The following is a 25606-nucleotide window of genomic DNA, read 5'->3' on the forward strand; positions in this document are numbered from 1 at the left end:
TAGAAATACATGAATTCTCACAGCATATCAATTCCTGAGAATACTTTGTTAGTTGCTGGATGGTCTTTGCGGGTTTATCTGAATGTGCTTCTGCTTTATTTTTGCTTAATGATTTGGTTTGTCAGTGTGTTGGTTATTTATTTTTTTTCCAGAAGCAAAAGCTTAGCGTTCAAAGTGTCTGGATTTCAGGCTCTCAGAGGGTGATCCTCTGGTTCACTCACGGTGTGGGGGTGTGGCCTGGGTTACAGGTGAACCACCAACATCAGTCCCTGGAGCACACAGCGAGAGCCCCTTTCATCCTCTCTTCCCGGGGGAATGGAACAAAGGAGCTCCAGGTGGATGATTCTTTCTGCACGGCGTCACCATGGTGACCTGGGGTGTGATGGCAGAACCGTGGGCGGCAGATGGGTGGAGAACAAACTGTGGTGGAATGTCACTAATTCGCTTGTGGCTAGACAGGTGACTCGCTGCCTGGGTATTTGTTTACACGCATGTGTTTGCTATGCTGCTCCACAGGGTGTTGGCGTTCCAGGGAAGACTTTAATTGCACTCAATTATCCAGCCCTGACCTATATTTATTTACTGATTAAGTGTGAAGCCTGAAATAACCTATCCCCATGGGGTTTCGCCATGTGTCACAGCCTATCACTCAATTGTCTCATGACTCCTACTGATGTTTCTATTTCTGGAACATCTCCAGCATTCCACATCTACTCTGCAATGTTGGCATTTGATCATCCAAACTGCTTTCGTAATTCTGACGTCACACACAGTCTAGTGAATTTCCGCTGTGAGACTTTGAGAGCCGAAGGATCTTTGGTTACACTTTACTTAAGGCCATGTTTTTTAGTAATTTATAAACACATTCATAATGTATTATAATGCATTCATAACACATTATAAACATGGCTATAAATATTTATGAAAAGGCATAACATATTATAGCCATGTTTATTATGCATTATGACTGCCTTAAGAAGCTGTCATCTACAATGCCCTATAAATAGCTTTATAATACACTATAATTATAATACTTTATGAATGCATTATTATTTGTTATGATTGCGTTTATAAATTACTAAACACATGACGTTAAATGAAGTGTTACCGGATCTTTAAAATATGTTGCCCTCAATGAAGTCAAGAGAATGCGACACTTAATTGAACAGCTTAAGCCACTAAGAATGGCCAAAATTAGTTAGATCAATAAGAACATTTCAAGGAAAAGGTTCTTCCTTTCTGTTAACATTTGTGTCATATGTACCAATTTCCTCTGGGTACTCAGGATTACACCTGTCTTCCTAAAACATGTGGTGAGGTGAATTGGCACCCTAACCTGTGAGTTTGGGCCTGTGCTGCTCGGGCCCTGTGACAGATCGCCATACTGTTCAGGGTTCGAAGTGCTTCTGGCGGTAAGCCGGATAAGTCGCTATGGAAAACGGATGGGTGGATGAACAAAATAATGAATATTCATTATCGTCATGATTCCCACTGGCTCTAAAGGAATGATTACCGAGAACATGTCTCGCATCAGAATGAAATCTCTTCTTGAAGGCATAAAACTCTCAATGTGATTTCTATCTGCATCTCACTGGGGCACCGGTGCATGAATATTCATCATTTCACAGTCTATCTTCCAGCCATCCCTATGGTCGCTTAAGTCATTGTTACAAAAACTGATACACAACCCTGGAACCATTTAGGTCTGGCATAGACGCTCAGAAAAAACAAGTAAATAAGGGATCACTTCTGTTCAAAGCAAGATGAGGAACAGTCAGTAAATATGCTTATAATAATCATGATACATTTAAATACGAATATCTAAATATGTAACAAAACAATGTGTTTTAAGGCAGCTCAAATATGCAGGTGGACCTGAATCTTCCTGCAAGTGTGAAATACAGCCTGTTCACTAACTCCATTAAGTGGTTAAAATGAGATTAATTAAGCAGTGAATGCAGATATGAATGGAAAATGCCCGGATGGCTCAGTGTTAAGAAATCCCTGAGCAATGGAATTTAAGAAGGGTAGATTGAAAGGCTTAAAGGCTTAATGGAGAGGTGTCACTCCCTTTAATCCACACTCCTCTGAATGTCCCATATGAGACGTCAATCTGATAGAATGATGTCATTCTCCTATGCAGGTTTACTGAAATGTGTCCCGATTGCAACATGCACATGAAATGTGACTCTCCTCCCCCGAGTGCTTCCAAAAAAGTAAGAGGCAGGAATTTCATGCTCTACTCCATATGAAAAGAAGGCACACTCTTACGCCGAGCTTAATCATGGCGTAATTATCTCCCTGCCACCCTCAGCAGCATAGCCACGTGTCTGTTGGGCACCTGAACAAGACTCTTAACCTCCTCAAAATGCTCCAGGGATGCCGGGTAAATTGCTGATCCAAGGTTTGCTTTCAATTATGTGTATGAAAGATAACATGACAAGTATTCCAATGGACATGTTACTATTGTATTTGTTACTTGTTACTATGTATAAGCAATATTGTAATTGTTACTATTGTACTTGTTATTATGTATAAGCAATATTGTAATTGTTACTATTGTACTTGTTATTATGTATAAGCAATATTGTAATTGTTACTATTGTACTTGTTACTATGTATAAGCAGTATTGTACTTGTCACCATTGTACTTTGTTAGTTACTATTTTTCTGTTTCTCAGTCACACACTGATTGTAACACGAATAAGTGGCAGAGAGACTGACACCTTATTGCGTGTGAGATCTCTTTCTTTATGATTTGATGTCTGGACAGCCAGTCAGATTTTCTGAGCTGCAAGAATGGAAATCCCAACTAGCCCTCATTACTATTCGTAAGTGGCCGTCAGAAATTATGGTGGCACTGTGGAGTAACACTGTTGGCTTACACCTCTACTGCTGGAGTTTGCATGCTCTTCTTGTCTCATGTGGATTTCTTCCAGGCACAGCCTACCCCCACTCTGAAGGTAAACTCCGCCCACACCCTGAAGGTAAACTCCTCCCACATCCTGAAGGTAAACTCTGCCCACACTCTGACGACATGCAAATAGGAGATTCACAATTCCCCTTAGTGTGCTTCCAATGAACTGGCATCCCATCCAGAGTTAGCCCTGCCTTCTGCCCTATTCTGGCAGGCATAGGCTCCATCTCCTCAAACCTTGTACTGGAATAAGTGGTTTATAGAAATGACCAAGAAATCTCCAAACTGTAACAACCCACACATTCAAAAACAACGTATAACCTATAGTACCCAGAAGCCCCCTTAAAATGACCTTGTTTAACTCTAATATGATTAAATATTGAAGCAGGTTTTGAACAAACAATTCCCTCCTGATATTTCTGTTTGACAGACCTCAAGAACTGAGCTGAAAGCAAATTTAGATTTCTGTCTACATTCTGAATTATAGATAACACTGAAAGTCCTCGGTCTGAATAATTTAAATCTTTAAAACTATTCCCAGTTTACTAAGGTCAGGTGTTTGTCCTTTGAGTGACTAATAAATATGACGGCTAGCCAAATATCCATCCATCCATCCATCCATCCATCCATTTTCTAAACCCACTTGAGCCAAGATGGGGCACCAAACAATTGCAGTAGCCAAATATCACAAAAATAAAGTTATTAATAACTTAACTTGAAACTGAATTGCCTATAATTTGATCCGCAGTAATGCTCATGTTAAGGTATCAGTGAAATATTGTTTAGAAGGTGATGCTGATGATTTTCTCTTTTCGTTACGTTCTATGTTGTGTTTTTGGGGTGTTTGGTCTGAAGCCGATTAAGCAGGTGGGGGCGCCCTCCTTTAAATCCCGCAGTTATGATGCAGGACTCCAGAGGCACGGGATGGGCAGCCTGGCGCTGCGGTTGCACGTGCACTTGGCACGGCCAGGATGCTTCCAGTATCAGGCCTGATTTATTCATACCTTATAATGACATTGGGCAGGTTTACAGCTGGAAATGGAGATCAAGGTCAAATATAATGGAAAATGGGAGCTGAAAGAGTGCAGCAGCAATGTATGGGCAGGTCAGGGTCACAGTTAGATTACAGATATACTGAATACGGATGTGAACAAATAAGAGACCACAGCACAATTTTTTGTCTCACTCATGTCTCATTGTAGTGTGCATCAGTGAATAATATATATTCTTTTGCAGACTCCAGCCTGGCTCCTCCCTGCTTCTCATTAATGAAGCTCTTCTTCCTTGCTTTATAGGTCTTCAGTCCTGCCTCTAGGAGCCTGATGCGGTCCTAGCAGTGCACTTCACACCACTTAATGTTTCCTTTTCCTTTTAAAGGTCATTTGAGGTCATCCTCCGATTTATGAAGCACTGCCGGATAAGTTGACAGTCATCTCTGGCAATAGGAAGTTGCTTCTGCCATCTACCTGCCTGGTTTTTGGTTATTGCCAGTGTCTCCTGCTTCACCTTGTTCTTGTGTACTGGTGTCTGGAAGCGGCCTTGTAGGCTTCTGCTGGCCGAACCAGGATTAAACCAGGGTTTAAATATGCAGATTTTTTTCTTAATTTTTTCCAGAGCTGTATGTTATGGGTGTTTGCAGACTTCATGTGGGGGTTAGGCCTTTCTGATTGCTGAAGAGGCTGAGATATGTGAAGAAAGGTCATGCAGGGGGGAGGGAATCCCCTTTTTCGAACACTGTTGGTCACACAAATTTTAAATGTTACTGTGGGGTGGGGGAACAAACCTACCCCCCCCAGTCAAGCACCTGCTCCCTGAAATTTCTCTGCCCCTCCATGTTGTGAAGGTTTCTGTACCCATTATAATAATCGGGCACGTTGGCCAGTTTGCCCCAGCAGAGGGCAGAGAAAAGGGGCACAACTGATCAGTTTTATCTTCGGAGTGATCGATCACTTGCTCTGAGCCAACAAACGGTGCCTTCACCTCCTGTCACATTCACTTTCTATGACCTTTGTCTACGGTGTGGCTGTACCTACAACCACTGGCTGACATCCGCCAAGTTAATGTAGGCTTATTCATTGTTTTGTATAACTCACTGTTTTGGCTATATACTGTAAGCCTCCATTTCACAGTCCTTCCCTTTGTATGGAATAGGAAGTATTGTTCTGGTCAGAAATCTCCTCCTTTTGTTAGAATCAACAGCCTTGTAGGCTGAACAGTTGACTATCTACTTGAGAACATCTACACAGGACCAGATAATCCATGTCAGCAAGGATGCTTTGAGCTACTTCAGGTTTTACAAACTTCTTTGAAACCGAAAGGCTCCTGCGCTTGACTAAATAGTTCAGTTCTTCTTGTTCTTTGACTGGTTTGTTTCCTTGATTGAAAGACTCATCCAGCTGTTTGACATTAACATTAGTGAAGCATGCATGATTATAGGAGACTGACCAACCAGCACAGAAGATCATCGTCAAGCTCATACAACCCACTGTCCTATTCAGAGTCGTGATGGGTCTGGAGCCTGTCATGGAGGCAATGAGCACAAAGCAGGGAACAACCCAGGATGGGCTTCCTTTCATTGCTGCCTTTTGCTGATTTTATTCTTCCTAATTCAAAGGCAGAGCTGAGCTCCAGGTTTGTGGTGGGTAATGGTGCTGGACCAGTTTGACAAGCCTGTTTAATTGGTGTTGGTTTCACGCTCATTTCCAGTTTTGCTTCCGTCTAAGTATTTTTGCTTAAATTAGAGATGTGGATTTATTGCTAAAATGTTCATTTTCTAATCAAAAGCGTGCCACCAAAATGATATTGAATTAATGGGGGTTCATTTATTTTTTAATAACTTTGGCCCATTCAGCTTACAGATACAGCATATAACACAAAATTGATTTTGCACATGGTATGATTAAATAACTATTAATGGCTAATTGGGGACAAATTAAGTGTTAAACTGCTCTAGGTGATGAATCATTAGCAGAAGCAAGGTTTGGGCTTTCCCTTTTCAGTTCTATGTTTCAACAGCATGTTAAATGCATGATTTGGTCATAAAGTAGGATTCTTTGGTGAAAATTGTCATTAATTAGTTGTCATGAATCAGAATCCATCTCAGTATCGATAGGCATTGTTAATGCCTTGCACAATTACGTTACCTTTGAGGAAAAACTGCAAGACAAAATTGCAAATGTCATCCATTGAGATATTATGATGGCTCAAAGTCCATAAGTATGTTAGTAATTTAAAAAAATAATTAAACCAATTTATCAGGAACCTACTTACTCTGTTGAGTTTGGTATTCTATTTTGACAGTCTAACTCAGGTTGATAATGAATTGTTAATGAAATGTCAATATGAAGACCAGTTCTGATTATAAGCTTGTGAATGTTTTGGAGTATTGATGAGTGATGTCATCACCAGTGTTCCAGTGTTTGGAGCCTTGAGGTTTCCAAGGAGCAAAGGTCTCCGTCCTGTCATCTGCAGTGTTCTTTTGAAGGAGAGCCTTGGTCTTTTGTTAATCAGCCAGACAGCAAGCACCCTCAAGAAATGCTTGATGTCCCACCCACTGCCACACTGAGGTCGAAGCATGCCTTAATGAGATGGCCTTTCTCCACTCGCGGCTCTTGATTGCGACACTAAGTATGAGACGAGCTCTGTGGCACATCTCTGCCCAACTGTGCCCCAGTGACGTGGCGAGGCATAGGGGGATGGAAAATGCCCCCCCCCCCCCACCAAAAAAAAAAAAAAACTAAAGAACATAGTGAAGCTCAGGAAGTGTGGGTTGAATCTGACAGCAACCCCAGTGAACGATACAGTGCCCATCAGCCTCAGATTTCATAGGGGCGCAGTCCAGGCACTGGGGGGGAAAAGGTAGGCAGATGGGGTGATGTGTAAGGATCAAAAATTAGATCATGACACTTGAGGTTATCACTGAGGGCCTTGATTCTGTGTTTTTCTATGTAAAATGGAGACCGGTATACTGTAGATAGAAAATCCATCCCCCTTACAAAATGTCACCTTGGGCCCCCCTGCCCAATTTTACGTATAATTATACATATTCAAGAACCCCTGTAAAATGTTGCCCACCCCCCCTTTATCTGCCAGGGCATCCATGCCCCTAATGTGCACCTAGAAGGAGATAATAGAACAGCTTCCTTGTCACACAAAATCCCGCGCACAAAATTCAGACAGCATTCCAGCTGTGAATGGTCCATTAACGATTCCGGCAAGTGGCAAACCTTTTGAGAGGGTTTAGGGTTGTGTGTGAACATCAGTAATAATTGGGTGTTTGTGATTCATGCCTCCCATGTTCGATAGGACATTGACGTATGCCTTAAAGCCAGACATCTTTGATGTAGTAGTTAATGGCTTGGTGTGAGACTGCATTTCTGGAGATCATAAACCTCACTCTCGGGTCTTTATTTATTTATTCAAGTAACTTGAGTGAGCTGTGATTCATATTTTAGATTTCTTATTCTTGTTCGAGTGTCCTTTGTTTTGTGTCAATTTTATCTCTATCAGTCTTCCATGTGATTCCACTTCAGAATATTGTTATATAATTATATTATTATTTATTGGTTTCTGTTTCCCCTGTTTTTGTGGTGTTATTGGTTTTCTGGTAGTTGGTTTGCCCTGCTTGTGTTCTACATAAATAGTCCTATTGTTTAATTCCCGGTGTGTAGTAATGTTTCCTAATTTTGGTACTTGTTAAAGTTCCCTAGGTCCTGTGCTTGTTCATTGTTAGTTAAGTTCTTCCACCTGTTCCCTTGTACTATGTTGATTTGGATAATTCTCTCATGTGTCACACCTGTTCTCTCATTAGCTGGTTACCTCTTGTTAGCTGGTTACTGCATCTGCTCTGGTCTGTAGTCAGTCATTGTACTATGTCACTCCTTGTAGTTGCTCTGCTTGCCTTTCTTGTTCTGTTGTCTGTGTTGTCTGGTCTGTCCTAGTTTGTTTAGTTATAGTTTCTTTACTTGTCTTTCCTGAGTTCTGACCCCTTGTGTTCCCTTTATTTTGTGGCTTCCCAGTGTGTCCTGTTTTTGTTTAATAAACCCCTTTTGTCTTTGAACCATCGGTGGGTTGTCGCCCTCATCTTGAGCCCAGACTCACCAGGATAAGAGTGACATAGTGACATTTCTATTCGTTTGTGCCCTTTCCCCCTTTTTTGGGGAGGAGGTATCTACTAATTAATATATATGCATGTTATTTCTGTTACAGTGTTCGTGGTATTTTACGTCTGTTATATTTTTCTGGGCTGCAAAACCTTCTCCTTGTATAAATAAGCACGCCCTTAAACTACTTCTCTAAACTACTCATGGCTTCCTATGGGCTGAAAGCTAAACTCTATTGATCTGGGATTGTTATTTCTGGATATCGTTTTGTAACCTTTTAATAATATGTCTGCAGCTTACCAATGTCTTTCGACCTATTCGGTTAGAAGTACTACAAATGACATTCGGTACAATCAGCAAATTATACTGTAAGACTGTATGTTTTGAGCGTCTATAGATCTTAATAGATCTACCAGAATTGAACAGGAAACATTCATTTAAAACTTTATTTTTCCATTGTAACTTTTGGTAGATTTTTATACACAAATTTCACTGCACGTTTACCTCAAACATAATGTTACCAATTAGACCATCAGACACACAGCGCTCCAGGTCAGATACCGATACGATGAAGGAATTTTAGGAATGAAATGCACATGCGTAACTAAAGACTGATCGTAAGTAACTAGCCTATAGTGAAGTATCAGAATAAATGTAAGGTAGGCCTACACGTTGTTTGGTCCAGCAAATTGGTCAATAAATGTATTTACAGAAACACTTTAACTGAAATATTGCATTGACGAGTTATGCTGTCGTTTAAACATTGCATTTTCTCTGAACTATTTATAAAAGTAAATATAACTACATAATAATCTTAGATTATAATTCAAAGAATATTTAAAACTCTAAAAACAAAATACTTTCAAGACCTACAGAGCAAACGACAAAATTCTCGATCCAACTTATGTTGAGAAATTCAAACTCCCCATTATCAGCTTGATATGTACACTGGACTATCTACTAGTAATAAAAACAATCCAATAAGATCCACCCATCAATCATTTAATACATTTGGCGGTAACAAATTGTGGTGATACAGCTGATCAGGAGACGTCAAAAGAACACGGCTAGCAAAACGCAAAAAAGTTCGTTGCTTTTTTTCCAGTTGTGTAAACTGAGGAAAAATTCAGTGCCGTCCGTACGCCGCCCGTTTCTTATTCCGAGGTACGAGACGGTGAGAGCGGAGTACAGCGGGCTGAGCGGCCATCAGGCTCTCACGCAGTGCTGAGAGTCCAGCGATAAGAGCACGTCCGCCTTGCACTGAAACGTGCTGCTGTCCCCCTCTACGGCCGCACAACTTTCCAGGTCCGGTGAAATATCTTTCACGCATATAGCCTGCGGAGACACCGAAATACATCATGGTTATCCAAACAGCCTGTATTTCAATCTGAGCTTTATTCTCTTACATTGGCAGATGTTGACCGGGGGCCTCGATCTATCTTAGGTGCTGAACGGACAGCGGCTGCCGTGACAGTTACTTTTGCTGGGGTTTTAAAAAATACCGAATACGCTTCTTTCTTTGACAATAAATAAGCAGGTTTTTTTCTTCGTCTTTCGGATAAGCAAGGACTTGTGATGATGATAATCGGTGTATGGATGGAAGGATGCATGACAAGCGAGGAAATTAGATGCGAACTTGTTTTAAACCTCGTACATTAACAGTTACACACAAGGAATTAAAACTTAGCTTCAAATAAATTTGAATGTTGAAATACATTTTGTGCTGTTAATTGTAATGCATACCTTAGGTAAGCTACTTATCTTACTTCTACTGTAAACGTTAAGTTGCATAAGAATATAAGAATACGTACTATGTTTTTCAGGATCGAGTTCTGTTTGCTTCTCGAACCGGGTATTGCGTTGTTTCCATCGGGCTCCTCGCTTTCCAGACCAGACTCCATTTCAGACCTCCGGATGTACGGAGACCTGCGGATGCCAGACAGCAATCCAGAAGCTCTGCCCACGGAGTAGTAACTCGGCCCGGTGGCCTGCTTGTACCACGCTTCAGTGGGACTCCAAGAAAGTAGGAGCGAGATGGCCACTAAAACTATGGTAAATCTGACAGACCTCTCCATGGCAGATGACGATTGACTTGTGCAGCGATCGCTCCGATGTCTGCGGGTGTCCGCGCCTCTAACTTTTATTCGCAGGAGCGCGGTGGTCTTGGCGATGTCGCTGCTTATATAGGGGCCCCCTGTCCGTAATCAGGTTTCGTCAAGATCATCGGAGTTGGTGATTCATATTTCCTCTGAGAAAAGAAACGTGTATCGATTATTCTGGGAGCTGGGGGTGAAGTAAGGTAACTACCTAGCCAGGAGGTGAGAATATAGTTTCCCCCTTAATATGCTCGCCTAATGTGTATTTTTGTAGCGCTGAATTTAAATAGAAACAGTAAATGTTTCAAAGTTAAAGAAAAGGATCTGCTTAGCTAGATTTTGATTGAGTATTTTAGTCTTACAACTAAAACAAATAATTTATCGTGACCTTTTTTTTTGGATTTTTATCCAAAAACCCCCCAGCTGCTGGGTCGTGTTTAATTTTGCAACCAATATACTGACTGACATTTAAAATTACAACGATTGATTGCTGGAAGATTGACAACTTCCGCAATAAGCAATTTCCATTGCGCTTTTGTTTCCGTGGAAGCCTCCAGCAAAATACTATTGAACTTAAAAATCAAACCACTGTGTATAGATAGGTCTTCACAAAGGGCTAACTAGAATGTGGATATTTGGCCAGTTAAACATTTTATGTAACAATTTACATAATTGTCAGTTTAAATAGGCTACTTCAACAAAAAAGCAAGTATTTCACTATTGTATGTCGTTTACACTGCAATCCATTAACCATTACTTACATGTTCTCCTTTTCTATGTATACACAAAGTATTTTAGTTTCAGATTGTAAGGTTGATTGTGACGCCCGTTTTAATTGCACATAAATTGCAAAGCAAAAGCAACGTTGTTCCTGCATCCTACAAATTCTTGCCATTGATTTGGTCCTGTGCAGCACTTCATACATCGAGTTAACCCAAAAGCCATTGTTGTTAATTTGATGCAACACGTTAGCCTTGCTTGCATGTGGAGTTGCCTAAGTAGATGTAGTTGTTGCATCTGCACTCTTGACTCACACCACCAAGGAGTTTGTTGGTATTGCGCTGGTTTCCTCCCACAGTCCAAGGACATGTATGAAGGCATCATGGCATCTGTAAAATAATGCATTACAGTGTATGCATGTGTCCTACCGTGAAGTGATGCACCCCAGCCTTGTGCTCCCCCCACTCCGCGACACTGAACCAGGATAAGCGGTTGTTAAGTGGATTATGACAGTCCTAGCACATTAAATCTTTCACCACACCGGTGAAGTTTACTTAAATTAGGTTAAATTTACTGATTTTTCATGCTTCTACCCATTGGCAACTTTCAATCACTAGTCAATTTCTCAAAATGTTTTCAGAAGTGGTAGGCTACTTTTAGAACAACTTTTTAAAGTTCCTATCTACTACAAAGCAACATGTTATCAAAAAACATAAAAGGCATCATTAATCAATGAATTTTGAAATTGATTGAAGTGTTTCATGTATTGCCACATTAGTAGGCCTAATCTCTTTTAAATATGGAATAATAAACTGTAATTATCCACTACAGTAATTATTACCTATTATTCGTGGTTTTTAAATTAATTTATTAAAAAAAACTACACATAAACACAAAAAGGAAATTTAGTTCCATCCAATTTAAACTTTTCTTCTTAATCTAACATCCTTTTCATAGTGTAGCTCACCTTAAAATTTGTCTGATATGGATTGTTGTATGTTTCAGTTTCAGTATATAGACGCTGAATAATATTACATGCTATAAGGCCTAATAATGCATGGTGATGTAAGGTACTAACAGTGGGGCCGATAGAGATTTTGGTCCCTAATGAAAACGTATCATATTTGGCCTCCAACCCAGCCAGGCCATGGTTACGATCCGTGGTTACAACTAAGATACATTTAATCGTATATTTATAACAAGTTATTTAGTAGTCTCTGTAATTGCAGAATTCAAAATAAAATTAAAATGAAAGAAAGCAATTGTTAAATGTTGCTGGATTTATGCAATCTGATGTAGGCAAAACATTTCGATCAGTACATTCTTTTAACCATAAATTAATCAGCAAGGGCTTTTTAATAGAAATGAAACTCAAATTCCATTTTCAATTTTAAACGGAGAGATATTTCAGTCCAATTAGTTCTTTATTAAAAGTTAACTAATATTCCATTGTATCAAAACGCTGCATTTACGCGCCTGACTGTCCTTAGGCGCCACCATGTGGCTGTTATATGGTATAACGGCACACATTATGGGCTAATACAGAATTTCAAGAACTTTTTTCAAATGTTTAAGGGTGTCATTTGGTGATCAAAGATCGGTTTGACTCGGGCACTGTAATCTCACAGAGGCCGGTCTTCACCACGGAAGCAGCACATGGTCCCGCCTTGGAGAGCCGACAGACCAGTTTCGGTGTATGACTTCCTCATTCGACATAGCGCAAGGTGACGGTGTTTTAGACCGAGTCATTTTCGGGGAGGATCACTTATGTTTCACGTGTGCTCTTCGTGCCACACTGCTTTAAAGCAGGAAAAGTACGTAATGGAAACTGCTTAAACTAACAGCGCTCTTTGTCACCATCATAGGTGGGCGTGGCCGGTCTATTCCGGAGAAGCCTGGTTGAGATCCGGGATTGCTGTCGAACACTTGCACAAGGTGAGTACTTTAATGATGTTACAGCTTCCCCAAAAATATACATACATTAAAACTGTTAATGTTCGGACAAATGTTTCTCTAAACCTAACATTTACATATTACCCGAATAAAAGACAAAGTGCACTTTCAAATACATTTGCAGTCCTCGTGCCGAGAAAGATGTCAAAGATTTTACTGAAGAGTAAGGCCTTAAGAAATATGAATAAGTATTTTTTTTACTCCTACGGCAGTGTAAATTTAAAGCATCTAACAAATGTGCAGCAAGTCTTGTAGAGCAAGTTTTTCCCGTATATCGACGTAAATAGTATTCTTCCGGAATTAAATGTGACAGGTTAAGCCGGGCAGCACGCCCGTCTCAGTCACGTGACGTCACTGAGCTTGGACTTAAGCTGAGACGAAACGAAAGCGTTACTTATCGGCACCTGACGCGCTGTTGGGGACTGCGACCGGGCGCTGGACTGCGTAGCCTGCTTCGGATCTGATCGAGTGTACGTAACTGAAATATGTATGTAATTAAGAACGCTTTAGATTACGTTGGATTACTGTAACATAAGGTTATCATTCTGTAAATTGGCGTTAACTTTTTATGTTTAGAGGCATAAGGGAAGGACAGGCAGGGCAGACAATTGCCTGGGGCCCCGGGCTGGGAGCGGTTCCCCCAGGCCGGCCGATTGCATAGTTCATTGTAACGACAAATCTTCTTTATTTGTGCATTCTGTTTTTCCACAGTAAAGTGGAAACAAAGGATTTGTATTTATTAAATTCTCTTTGTCGATATTATTAATTTAGACTTCACGCTAAAATAATGGTCGTAATTTTTACCGTATCGAGTGGGGGTGTGTTCAAGGGTCCCATGGAGTTTTTTTTTTTTTTTGCCAAGTGTCCCTAGAATCGTCTTTGTTTATGTTCTTCTTTCGGAAGTAGTAAATTAGCCTGCATGTTATAGGTAGCCAACAGCAGTGAAATGTTTAAACTTTAAACGTAGGATATGTGTATTTAAAGCAGGTATTGTATACATGTGTGCCCTTACAGGTAAGCTCGTGGGCAGTCTCAGGTAACGAAGACGGACGACTTTGGCCCCAAAGACACCTGTTGATTTTTTTTCCCTACTTCGGCATGTGGAAGCGCAGGGTTGTGTTTTGGCTCGCCGAGAGGATGGAGTCCTCCATACCCCAGATCTATGGGTTGTGAACTTTGACTGCTCATGGGCTGCGTTGTATCTGTGGCGAAGCTCTCCGCTCTGCAGTGCCGCTTTACTCCTTCTCATGAATTTCTGCCCGCCGCCCAGAGGCTGCCGCTGCAACATCTTGGATTATCCTGATATCTTGTTTCACCAGAACTCAAATTACAGTTCATACACGGACAGTATATTTAACGTTTCGGCGTGACAGCACCTCCTCCAAGTTCTATGATGATGCCTTTCATGTTATTTTCCCCAGATTTTTAAAACTTCAAGTAAGGAGTAATAATCTGTTTTAAGTGTTATAGCTTATTTCTGGACTGACTTTGTGGCTCACAGCAGCGCTCAGGCTGATGGATCATGGGTCGGACTTCCACCTTCCACTTGTGACTGGGGGCTGCCCTCGGGGCCGGGTGGGACTGTGGCCCACTTATGGCACCCTGAAGGCCTGCCTGCCTGTCCTGGGGTGGCTGCCCAAGTACAGGTACAGCTGGCTCCAGATGGACCTTATTGCAGGATTCACTGTGGGCTTGACCACTGTTCCTCAGGCTTTGGCCTACGCCGAGGTGGTGGGCCTGCCCCCACAGGTACGTGCGGCCGCTCCGTCTGCAACGTTCGTGAACGATAGGCGGATAGTGGATGGTAGAAGTGCACGGGACTGGAAGTAGACCTGAACACAAGTTTCAGTGTGCTGGTTCACAAAAATGTTGTGTTATATTTTAAAAGCTGAACAACGTGCCACATTAAGAAAATATTCAGAGGTGATAATTCAGGTCCAGAAAGTAAAAATCCACACCAAGATTTTATTTCAACCAACCAGTTGAGTATCTGTGATGGATGCAACTGGCTGGTTGAAACAAAGTCTTGGTCTGGATTTTTATTTTCTGTACTTTCTTAATAAAATTATGAATTAATTTCTATACATGACTGGTTCTCCAAACTCCTCTCTCCAGTATGGCCTCTATTCTGCCTTCATGGGAGGATTCATCTACTGCATTTTTGGAACATCAAAGGATGTGGTGTTGGGTCCGACGGCCATCATGTCCCTCTTGTGCGCTCCCCATGTTGGCCACCACCCAGGACATGCCGTGCTGCTGACCTTCCTCTGTGGTGTCATCCAGGTCATCATGGCTCTCCTGAGGCTGGGTAAGGCAGAGCGGACATGTCTGTAGTGAGCCTCCTAGACCCAGCACTGATTAGCTGTGGGTTTAGGGTAATATTCATCTTGATGGATTGGCACTGTGCGTTGTGTAGTTATTGAAAGACCAGGCATAATTCCACAAGCTTCCTGAATATTAAATAAAATGCGGCATAAGTATTTTTATTACTTCAGTGTTACCCAACTCTGTGACCATGATTGGAGAAAACACGGTTCCCTAATTAAAATGTCAGTATAAATTAAATTTGTGGTCGTAATTTATGAACTTGCAGGGTTGCATATTTACTTGTCTTTGAGAATGCCACTGGGTTGTTACATTCCTACAGACCTGTTTCCTTGTTCTGTGACAGTACAGTTTCATTCAGGCCTCTTCCCTGTTTGTGTCCGACAGGGTTCCTGCTGGATCATATCTCTGACTCTGTGATCAAAGGCTTCACCTGTGCGGCTGCTGTTACTATTGTTTTTGGGCAGCTGAAGGTGAGGGTGATTATCAGAGAACTGACTTCCACATTTGGAATCCAGCTAACATTCTGGATGCAGATACATGGTCCCTACTGATGAGAATCACCTGTATTCGTGTGATGTGGGTAATCCCTTCTAATTTTGTTTTTTTGTGTGCTTAGAATCTTCTTGGCGTTGAAGATATTCCACAACAGTTCTTCGAACAAATGTATTATACCTGCATGAAGATTCCTGAAGCCAGGTACCCATGCTTGAGATCACACAAAATCTCTGAAAATCAAGACTCTGGTTGTACAGTGAACGCACAACCACCTCATCGTTTGCAGGCCTGGCGATATCCTCATGGGTGCTCTCTGCCTTGGTATGCTAGTCTTCCTGCCCAAGTGGCTTAAGTCGTCTGGTCAGAATTCAGATGACCGCGTTTCTGGCAGCAGACGGCTTCAAGGCCTGATCTGGGGTCTTGTAACAGGTTAGTGTCTTCTTGGTTATTGTGTTGGGTTAACTTCTTTGCTTATGTTCACTACAATCAAGTTTTCCTCTGTGACCATTATCGCTGAAGTATACTTTGAAGAGAAAGTGTACTTAACCTCACCGATTAAGTGACTTTGTATGTATTACGCTGACGCTCAACCCTAAATCGGTCAGACTTGCGTCAGACCTTTGGTTTTGTATTGTTATTGGGGGCAGTGTGTGGCTCAGTGGGTCGAGCCTCTATGCATGTTATCAGAAGGTCGCTGGTTTGAGCTCAGCCTTGGCAGAATAGTCACATGTCTGTGGGTCCTTCAGTAAGGCCCTTAACCGCAAGGTGCCGCAAGGTGGCTGCCCCTTCACTGTGACTCCTGTATGCACAGCAAGATGGGGTAAATTTCCCCATGGGGATGAACAAAGTTTCATTATGATACTTTGTAGAACTGGACACTATATATAGCAAAAATCGATCATGTTGAAGAGCTTCATTAAGTCTTGTCATTTACTTTAAGCTGAACTGCTAAGACGTTGTGGGCTGGTGTTGTTCTTGCACTGACTGGCCTCCACTCTCTGTGCCCCCACAGCACGCAGCGTCCTGGTTGTGATCATCGCCACTTGCGTCGGCTGGTTCTTTGACTCCTCTGACTACAAGTTCCTGACCTTGACGGGAGAGGCCTCCCAGGGACTCCCGCCTCTCAAGCCCCCTCCTTTCTCAGAGACCACATCCAACGGCACAGTGATATCATTCAGTGACATCGTGCAGGTATACCAGAGATGTGTGTGGACTTTGGGTGGCGTCTTCAGCAGCTCTTGAGAAATCGCGCCGTCTCCAGCCGGCATGAGTATTGGGGATACGTAGGCTAGGGTGAAACGCTGAACCACAAGGGGAGAAATGAGTCGCCCATAAATTCTACTTGTTTCGTGTAACAAACTTCAGCATTGCCTAGTGTTGGCCAAGTCCCCACTGGTTACAATGTTGGCTTCTCCTGATGGTGCCTGTTGGGCCTCCTGTCCTCTCCCCTTTAGAACTTAGAGGGAGGCTTGGTGATCATACCTCTGATGGGTCTGCTGGAGAGTATCGCCATTGCCAAGGCTTATGGTAAGACTTTGAACAGATGTGCTGTATATTTAAGTTATTGAGTGCATGTACAGCACATCTATTCCTTGTTCATCATCTAAATATCACCAACTCCTCTATTTTTCTCCCAGCCAGTCAGAATGACTACAGAATAGACACCAATCAGGAAATATTCTCAATCGGTGCGTAGCCGAGCCACTTCACTGGCTTTTATGCTGCCATCTTGGAATACGTAAAGGCCTGGTTACCTTACTCTTTGCCTTTTGTTCTCGGCAATCCCCTGAAGGCCTCACCAACATCCTGGGCTCCTTTGTCTCTTCGTATCCCGTCACAGGAAGCTTTGGCAGGTAAGGCACATCCCAAAACACCTTTTGTGGGGGGTGCTGAGGTTGGACGTTACGTTGTTTCCTCTAACCCCAGCTTTAGAATTCGCTACAGTCAGTAGTATAGATGTCAGTACAGAATCTATAGTAAAATGCATTTGCTTAAAGAGATAAATATTGGTACATTTCCTTCATTTATACAAATGGATATTAACTGAAGCTTTACAGGGAACATCTTAATATGCCTCCCCTGGGATCTGAATACACAGCCTTGATTACAAATTCACTTCAGTAACTGTCTTTTAAGTGTATTACGGTACTGTACTATACTTTCTCTTATGAACATGGCTGCAGGAGCGCGGTGAACTCGCAGACTGGGGTGTGTACACCAGCTGGCGGAATTGTGACCGGTGAGCTGCTTCCTTTGTTGACTTTCCAAACCAGGTCTGAAGAGCTTTAAAGCTTGACGTAAATGTGACCATGTGGGTCCGGGTGCCTGTCAACATCCCCTTTCAAAGATCCCGCACTAGTTATTGCTTTGCGTCTCTGAGCTGCATTTCGAAGCTGGTTTGCCAAAGGTGTGGTGTGGTCGGCTCCCAGCCCTGATCTCTTCACCCCCGGTCCTTCCTCTCTGTTCCAGGCACCATCGTGCTCCTCTCTCTGGCCTTCTTCATGCCGTTCTTCCACTACATCCCCAAAGCGTCGTTAGCCGCTGTCATCATCTGTTCCGTAGCGCCCATGGCAGACCATCGCGTGCTCCCAGACCTCTGGAGGAACCGACGTGAGTGTGTTCCCAGGGACCGAGCGTGTGGGTGTTGGCTAGTGCCACGTCATAGAAAGGATCAGTTATGAATGTTGTCTTTGTGGTCCCGGCTGCGTCAACCCACCCATTCTGAAGTGGCCTCATATGAACAAAACCTTTTGAGGTCGCATTTCACAAGCTATTTTCTTCCTCTTCTCCACAGGTATGGACCTGCTGCCCTTCCTAGTTACCTTCCTGATCAGCTTCTGGGCCGTTCCGCTTGGCATTGTGGGAGGCGTGTCTGCGTCTGGGATAATGAACATATACAAGCGCACTAAAAGTGTACAAAGATCTATAAAAACACTGGGAAACACTCAGAATATTTAACTTATTTTTTTGATGTAGGTTTTTGAACGTTTTTACTTCCCGAGCAGCAAAAGAACTAGGGGGGGGAAGCAGAGGCCAAACTTGGAAGGAGCTGGATGTATCTCCTCAAGTCACTGGTGCCAAACATGCTTCTCAGAACATGCTTCTCTAGCAGGACATGAGACCAATAACTCACCCTGACTCTGGGGATCTCCTTTTGAAAGGGAATTTCAGACACGGGAATTCGTTAATCAAACAGAAAAACTGCTGGAAAATATTTATTTATGGAATAAACAATCACAACTTGACTCAGAATTATTTGGTGTGTTGATCTACATAGAACAAAAAAAACTCAACCCTGAATTCTATAACATTTTTTGTATGGTTCCATTCATTTTAAAATAAATGGACAGGGTTGTACTTTTACTGGAAATGAAGATCCTTTAGGCATAGAATTAATTTGACTGAGAAGATAGAGGCAAACATTTTAGTCATGCTACCAAAATATGAACTAGTAAGGGTAACTATTACTCCTCCCTGTCCTTGCATGCCCATGCATCTCCTGTTCTGACCCCTAAATTGATGGAGATACTTTCCTCTGACCCTCTTAGCCAAATTGCTGGGTGCAGAGGCTCTAGGAGGAGCAACTTGAACCTGTACCAGAGCCTAACTTTGGCACCGGAGATGGAAAAGAAGGACAAAGAGGCCCGGTCGCAGTCCAGATAGACCCCGATCTTTGCCGGGGTCTGCTCAGAAAGATGATGCACCTGACTGTCATGGATGGCAAAAAAACCCGTGAGGGATTTCTGGGAAGGAGTCTCCTCCCCAGTCTCTACTGCCTTTGCGCCATCTCCCTTTCCCTCTGGGTTTGTCTGTTTGTCAGTCTTGGGCACTGCGACTTCACCCCTACATCCTGCCTCTACATCACTGCTCTCGGAGTGAGTCCCTGCCTCTAGTGGACTAGACCTCTCTCCACCCTTAACCTCAGTACCTGCTCCTTGGTGTTGGATTACTATTCCTTCCTCTCCTTCCCCATCCTCTGCTTGTGGCTCACACCACTTGACACACCAAGACCTCTTGTCCCGGCCCAAGGTTCGATAGTAGTCCTCTACATTCTTGTAGGTGACCCCAACAGCCCAACTGCTGCTTTGGCTCTTGGGAGGGCTGACCTCCCAGTAGTACTGCCCCTTCTCGAAGCTCTGCGTGCACAGCACCCGGAAGCCCATCTCCATGTCCAGCTGGTAGTCCTTCCAGGCCAGCAGGCCGCTAGGCTCCACTGTGATAGTCTGCCCATCCTCTGAGACCGTCACTGAGGCACTCGTCATACAGGGGTCAAAGGTCAAGGCGCAAGCATCTACAGAAAAGTTAGCGGGAGATGGATTTTATCTTCCAGGCAAGTGTAATTCCCAAAAGAAATAGATCAGTTAATATTTTCAAAACATGTCACATCTGTCTGTGTATTATTAGGTTCTTCACACGTTTCTCAAAAAACTCTTTAACAATTACAAACGGTAATGTTACCGTCTCAGTAACCAAGATCATTAAGTTTAGCCCATAAATACCAAAGGGAAAAAAAACCCTGCGTAAAGTCACAGAGCGCCCCCTGCTGACACAATAAGGTCACACAGTAAATATTCACAATAACACTATATTAAATAAGACCTGACATTTAATTATTCACACCTTTGTCTATATTATATGTAATTTGTCACCATTAAAAACTGCCCCTCCCATCCCCAACTGATTGCATCATGTGACATCAAGTGATGAACATGCTCACAGAAGGTATAGCTCAAGCTAAAACCCTGGGTTCCTTTAAATCAGAGCTAGATAAGATTTTAACAACTCTGACCTATTAGTTAAGTTAAATTTATTAGGTTCTTATGTTCTAAGGTCTTGGGCACTCACTTAATTCAGTAAAAATATTGTAAACAAATATATATATATATATATATATATTTAAAACAAAAATCATTACTTCAGTCATGTGTTTACCAAAAATATACATCATATTAGAAACAACCAGTAATTTTGAGTAAAACATTCATTTGAAATAGTAATAAATTGAAACCCAAAATTCTGGCTCTAAAAGAGCTGTTCTCAGTTAAAAAGTTCATCTCACTGGGTGCTTTTTAATTAGTTAATACCGTTGCAATAACATAAAACGCCAAACGTGTGTTTAGTATCCCTTTGGGAGTCAGTGACTACAATTGCAATTAATAGCAAAATGGCAAGAATAGAACTGAACGAGTAAGTCAAAAAAATGACGACACAACAAAAAGATATTGTGCGAAAGACATGCAGATGTTAAACTTTGCTTGCCGATGTACGTTTGTTATGAAACCAATGAATTTGCAACATTTTTACAGAATTAAGCACGCGTCCCAGGACTTTCTGTAGGCACTGTACATTTCTGACTAACTCATAATAACAGAAATAACAGTCTTACATTTCAGAAGCTTGTTTCTGGGTTTTCTGTGTCTACTGACAACTTGAAAGGCACCCACTGGATCTCCTACCAAAGAGGAAACTCAAGATTAGTGATGATTGTGGTGCATACCAATTGGGTAGAAGGGCTCAAACTAAAGCTATTCTAGTGAGCCACGTTTCAGTGCAATATCCCCACTTTGCCCGGTGACTCATTCTCATCCATCCAGTTCTCCTGCATGTGTACTTACCTTTCTCCAGCGGATCCTCCTCTTTGAATACCACAGCATGGAGACGGGTCTCCAAGTAACCCTGGAGCAGATCCAAATCTGAAGCCATCTTCTCCACGATTTGGCCATTCAGCAGGATGTCCAGGCTGGGAAACTGCAGCTGGGGTACCACCACTGGTGCCTGTGAAGGCAGGAATCCTGTCACCATTGCTGACACTTTTCCTTGGTGACCAAGAGGACACTGGATTCAGGGCCTGAACCCGCAGTGCATATCATGGACCCTCCTGAGCAAGTGACTGGGGAAAAGTGTTCTGGAGAATATCTGGGCATTACAGGTTTGGTATATGCTAAGGATATGATAAAGTATGGATAAGTTTTGGGTAACTCACCCACTTTCTGCTACACTGCCCTAAACCCAGCCAGAATCCAGATGGTCAAAAAACTGATCAGTATTACTAGGAGGAATTGGTATCAGGATTAAACCTTGCGAAAGATTAGGGAAACTCATTTAGGATGAGCACGGTGGCTCAGTGGGTATCACCGCTACTTCACACTTCCGGGATCGAGGGGTTTAAATCCCATCCCGGCCCAGAGATCGCGTGGCCAGAGTTTGCCTGTTATCCCTATTTTGCGGCAGTTCCTTTCAGGTACTCCAGCAATCTGAAGGCATTAGGGTCTCTAAATTGCCCACAGTGTGCGTATGTGTGTCTTGCAGTGCCTACCATCCCACCCAGGGTGCTCCCCTACTTTTCTCTAAGCTGCCTAGGACAGGCTGCAGCCCCCCCCCCCAGCCCTGTACTGGATAACTGTTTGGAAAATGGATGGATGCAAGATATTAGTTCCAATACCAGGGCTGTTCTTTGCCTAAGAAAATATATGGCCCACTTGAATGAAATATTACTCCATGAATCCAGGTTACCAGGAGGAAATTGAAGTAGCTCTTGTCCGAGCTGCACGTCTCTATCTCCTCTTCCAGAGCCTCTAACATCCCCTGGTCCTTCAGCAGCTGCTCCTGGAGCTTTGCAGTTTTCTGCAGGGCCTCACATTTGTCGGCCTCCATGATGGCCATCGCCTGTTCCTCAGCATGGTCAATGATTTTTCTCAGGCCCTGGAAGTGCGTGGCCAGCTTTCCCACCATCAGCTCAGCTTCCTCCTGATGGGTCACCACAACGTTTGTCATCAAAAAGGTCACCAACTTATGGATTCATTAGTGAAAATATTAATTTGGTACCACATTACATGCAACCCCTCGCTAATGATCTGAAGGTGGTCCAGGTGTCCCTTAATACGGTCTTTTCCTTTTTGAACAGCTTCTCGCTGAGAATCATTTCCAGCCTGGAAAACAGATAATAAGGAAATGAGTGGTAGACATGCTCAGGTGTGACACTCCACTGCTGCTCATTGTATGGCAATAATAAGGTACGACGGTGCTTAGATGTGCAAAATCCTTTAAATTTTATGGATACTTTGAAGGTGACGCACACACATGCTACATATCATCATTGTCCAATGAAAAACAGGTATCTCCAAAAATCCATTATTTCAGGAGTTTACAAAGTAAACTTAAAAAAATGTAATGACACACAGCACCAGAAATAGAAATAATCTATAAGCCCTTGGTGAATGGTTTAATGTTTTAAATGGACTTACATGGATTGTTGAAAAAGAAGCAAAAATATCAGTGTCAGCATGACACAAACTGATCTGGCTTTATATTTACTATGAACAATGATATTATTTAGCTATTAATGTTTAGTTTAAAACTTTTGAAGTAAAGTATGAAGTAATCCCTACAAACCACAATCATGGATACAAATGTTATCTAGTACATAAAAACCAGTTAAAAGTATAGTAAAAAGTGGACATTTCATTGGACAATGACAATATTAAAATGGGATTGTGGTTAATGTTGCACACCTTCCAGGCTTCTTTCATCTGCTCTACTGTGGCACTGGGGCACTTGCGGTGCTTTGTGAGGCACAGGCTGCAAAGGAGGACCCCATGGCGCTTGCAGAAGAACTCCTGCAGCTTGCCGTGATGCTGGCAGAGCACCCCCTGCAGGTCGGTGATGGGGCTGCAGGTGCTGTGCTTGGCCAGGGCATGGCTGTCCTGGTGCGGCTGCAGGTGCACGTCACAGAAGTTGGCCAGGCAGGTGACACAGGCGCTCGTGGCTGCCAGCCTGCTAGCCCCGTTGCAGACGTCACAGGGTATGTCTCCTTCCTGTACCACCAGTGAGGCTGGGTCACCGCCTTTGCCCCTTAGCACATGCTCTGTCAGTGAGCACAGCATGGTATTGGAGTATAGCACAGGCTTCGTCATGAAGTTTTTTCTGCAGTGGGGGCAGCGGCAGGTGTGATTTTTCCAGTACTTATGGATGCACAACATACAGAAGCTATGCCCACAAGGTATTGTAACCGGTTTGCTTAACATATCCAGGCAGATGGAGCACTTCAGCTCAGCCTCAGGTAAAATCACAGCAATGAGGGACACTTTGGACTCCATCGAACCTAAAGAAAACAAACTGGTAAGCAATTGTGCAATATACTTGTATGAAAAGTAAATTATTCCAAGAAAGAGCATGCAACAAAGGCAAGTGATACTAACACAAAATTCATCACTGCAACACTACAGTACTGCTTCTGCAAAATGAAATAAGGATGATTCAACTTTGTGTCAGAAATCACATCAGGGCTGCTGCCACTGCTGGGATTATGAACCAGAGCAGTGTCTTATTGCTGTGAACGGAGAATTTAAAACGTGTAAATGAAGACAGAGCTAAGACAACACAGCACCAACCCCACAAACACATAAGTTAGAGAGTAAAGGTAGTCTGTCCCCTCGAAAATGGAAACTTGACCATCTGGACCTTGGTTTCCTCTAGGATCACCACTTATTCCATGTCAGGGAGGACACTTGGAGCTAGGACTTAAGCACTAGTTGTGTGCTGATTGGTCAGTCTCTTATAATTATGCACGTATCACTAATATTAATATGGGTGAATCTTTCAATCAAGAAAACGAACCAGTCAAAGCACAAGAACTGAAGTATTTAGCAAAGCAGAGGAACCTTTCAATTTTAATGTAGTTTGTAAAACCTGAAGTAGCTCATATCCAGGGGGACCCCCAGCCTTGTGCCCTATGCTGACTCACCAGTGACCATGAGCAGGATAAATAGCTAGAACATGGATGGATAAGTAGCTTCACAAGATCTTCTACTTAGACTTGAAAGGTTATTTTGGATCTATCAAGTTACTAAGTTAGTCTATTGCAAATGTTATAATAAAACATTAATTGTCCTTTTGTTACAGTTTTCTTTGTAAGACGTAATGCCTAAGTTGAGTTTGCCACAAGGCACGTAGGCGCTTCAAAAACCGCATCATTAAGCATTAAATTATTAATAAAATCAAAATATTACATGCACGTAAAAATTTGTCTTTAACAAAATGGGCATGCAGCTATTGTAATTCGTTATAATAAAATGGATAGGACTAAAAAAAAAACGTTCACCTTGCCCAAGTATAGTATTTTGAAAGCACGACAGAACATAAGATCAAATATGCTATAGATCAAAGACTGTAACAAGGACACGGCTATCAAACATGATAAGCAACTGCCAAACTTACCAGGTTTGCCGTCTGCAGCTTATTGATTATCGGTCACGCGGTGCTGACTACAAACTGAAGACTCTCAGGAAAAAGAAAGCAAAAGGACTGGGGACGCCCATTTTCTCATAAATGAAACTTATGTTTGGCAGCGAGGACTTCGGAGGAAGCCTCCGCACTGAAGGATCCTTTATTTTGGAACGAGGGAAAACACGGTGGGTTATCAGGACATTTGACTATTCTGTGTGTTTAGCTTTTACTTACGAATGACTAGCGATAATGAATTAACTTCTTTTAAACCGCATTACGTCTTGAACTTTCGCTGCATTTTATTTTCTGTTGGATATTATTTCAGATAACAGGAACGCTTTCTAGAGTGGATTTAGTTATAATTGTACTCAGCATTGACAGCATTTTTAATTATTGCAAGATCTATGTGTTTGGCGTCTTGTGACAGTAATATCTTGGTAGTTGGCAAGACTTCTGGAGATGTTTGTCATTTAGTGTAAATGATTAACCTTGTGCATCTGCAAAAGGCATCTCGCGTACATCCAACCCGTTAAGGTCAACATTTTAGCGGGGCTGCTATCTCTGAGTGTCTGATTTAATGTAATGCACGTTGTATATCCCAGTGCCAATAAATACCCAATTATATTTTCTAAAAAAAAAAAAAAAAGAAAGGACGAGGAAGAAAACGTAACTTCACTCACTGATGCAAAGCAGGAAGTAAATGTTGAGACACACACTGCTGAGCGGCGATTGGTTGGCTGGTTGATGGCGCTTTCCTATTGGACAGTGAG

The 25606-nt window shown here is 42.4% G+C and overlaps 4 protein-coding genes across 8 annotated transcripts in view; 2 read left to right on the forward strand and 2 right to left on the reverse strand.

Moving 5' to 3' along the window:
• Positions 1 to 8447: 8447 nt before the first annotated feature.
• On the reverse strand, positions 8448 to 10313 carry LOC111836850 (neuropeptide B-like). The gene is made up of 2 exons (XM_023798471.2): positions 9831 to 10313; positions 8448 to 9354 (listed from the first exon to the last, which is right to left on the reverse strand). The coding sequence occupies exons 1-2, from the start codon at positions 10092 to 10094 to the stop codon at positions 9226 to 9228; spliced, it is 393 nt and encodes a 130-aa protein (XP_023654239.1). The 5' UTR covers positions 10095 to 10313; the 3' UTR covers positions 8448 to 9225.
• A 2150-nt stretch (positions 10314 to 12463) lies between these two features.
• LOC111836849 (sodium-independent sulfate anion transporter-like) lies at positions 12464 to 18856 on the forward strand. 3 transcript variants are annotated; one of them, XM_023798468.2, is made up of 14 exons: positions 12464 to 12559; positions 12701 to 12770; positions 13803 to 14537; positions 14904 to 15096; positions 15501 to 15586; positions 15733 to 15812; positions 15898 to 16040; positions 16624 to 16802; positions 17066 to 17138; positions 17249 to 17299; positions 17404 to 17464; positions 17795 to 17850; positions 18081 to 18221; positions 18406 to 18856. In XM_023798468.2, the coding sequence occupies exons 3-14, from the start codon at positions 14304 to 14306 to the stop codon at positions 18567 to 18569; spliced, it is 1461 nt and encodes a 486-aa protein (XP_023654236.1). In that variant the 5' UTR covers positions 12464 to 12559; positions 12701 to 12770; positions 13803 to 14303; the 3' UTR covers positions 18570 to 18856. The 3 variants fall into 3 exon arrangements, with proteins under 3 accessions (XP_023654236.1, XP_023654235.1, XP_072560848.1); XM_023798467.2 differs by lacking the exon at positions 12464 to 12559 and adding an exon at positions 13102 to 13258 and having other exon boundaries at positions 12570 to 12770; XM_072704747.1 differs by lacking the exons at positions 12464 to 12559; positions 12701 to 12770 and adding an exon at positions 13102 to 13275.
• Positions 18814 to 25574, reverse strand: LOC111836848 (E3 ubiquitin/ISG15 ligase TRIM25-like). Of its 3 annotated transcripts, none has more exons than XM_072704746.1 (7): positions 25517 to 25574; positions 23123 to 23712; positions 22445 to 22540; positions 22125 to 22358; positions 21227 to 21386; positions 20998 to 21063; positions 18814 to 19902 (listed from the first exon to the last, which is right to left on the reverse strand). In XM_072704746.1, the coding sequence occupies exons 2-7, from the start codon at positions 23705 to 23707 to the stop codon at positions 19076 to 19078; spliced, it is 1968 nt and encodes a 655-aa protein (XP_072560847.1). In that variant the 5' UTR covers positions 23708 to 23712; positions 25517 to 25574; the 3' UTR covers positions 18814 to 19075. The 3 variants fall into 3 exon arrangements, with proteins under 3 accessions (XP_072560847.1, XP_023654232.2, XP_023654233.2); XM_023798464.2 differs by lacking the exon at positions 25517 to 25574 and adding an exon at positions 24828 to 24955; XM_023798465.2 differs by lacking the exon at positions 25517 to 25574 and adding an exon at positions 23810 to 23844.
• The window catches only part of rnf213a (ring finger protein 213a), a 43383-nt gene continuing 42703 nt past the window's right edge, over positions 24927 to 25606 (forward strand). The window contains exon 1 of the mRNA XM_072704743.1: positions 24927 to 25021. The gene's annotated coding sequence lies outside the window, so the exon portion shown is untranslated. The remainder of the gene's footprint in view (positions 25022 to 25606) is intronic.

The sequence above is a fragment of the Paramormyrops kingsleyae genome, chromosome 22 (genome assembly GCF_048594095.1).
Source record: "Paramormyrops kingsleyae isolate MSU_618 chromosome 22, PKINGS_0.4, whole genome shotgun sequence".
NCBI lineage: Eukaryota > Metazoa > Chordata > Actinopteri > Osteoglossiformes > Mormyridae > Paramormyrops > Paramormyrops kingsleyae.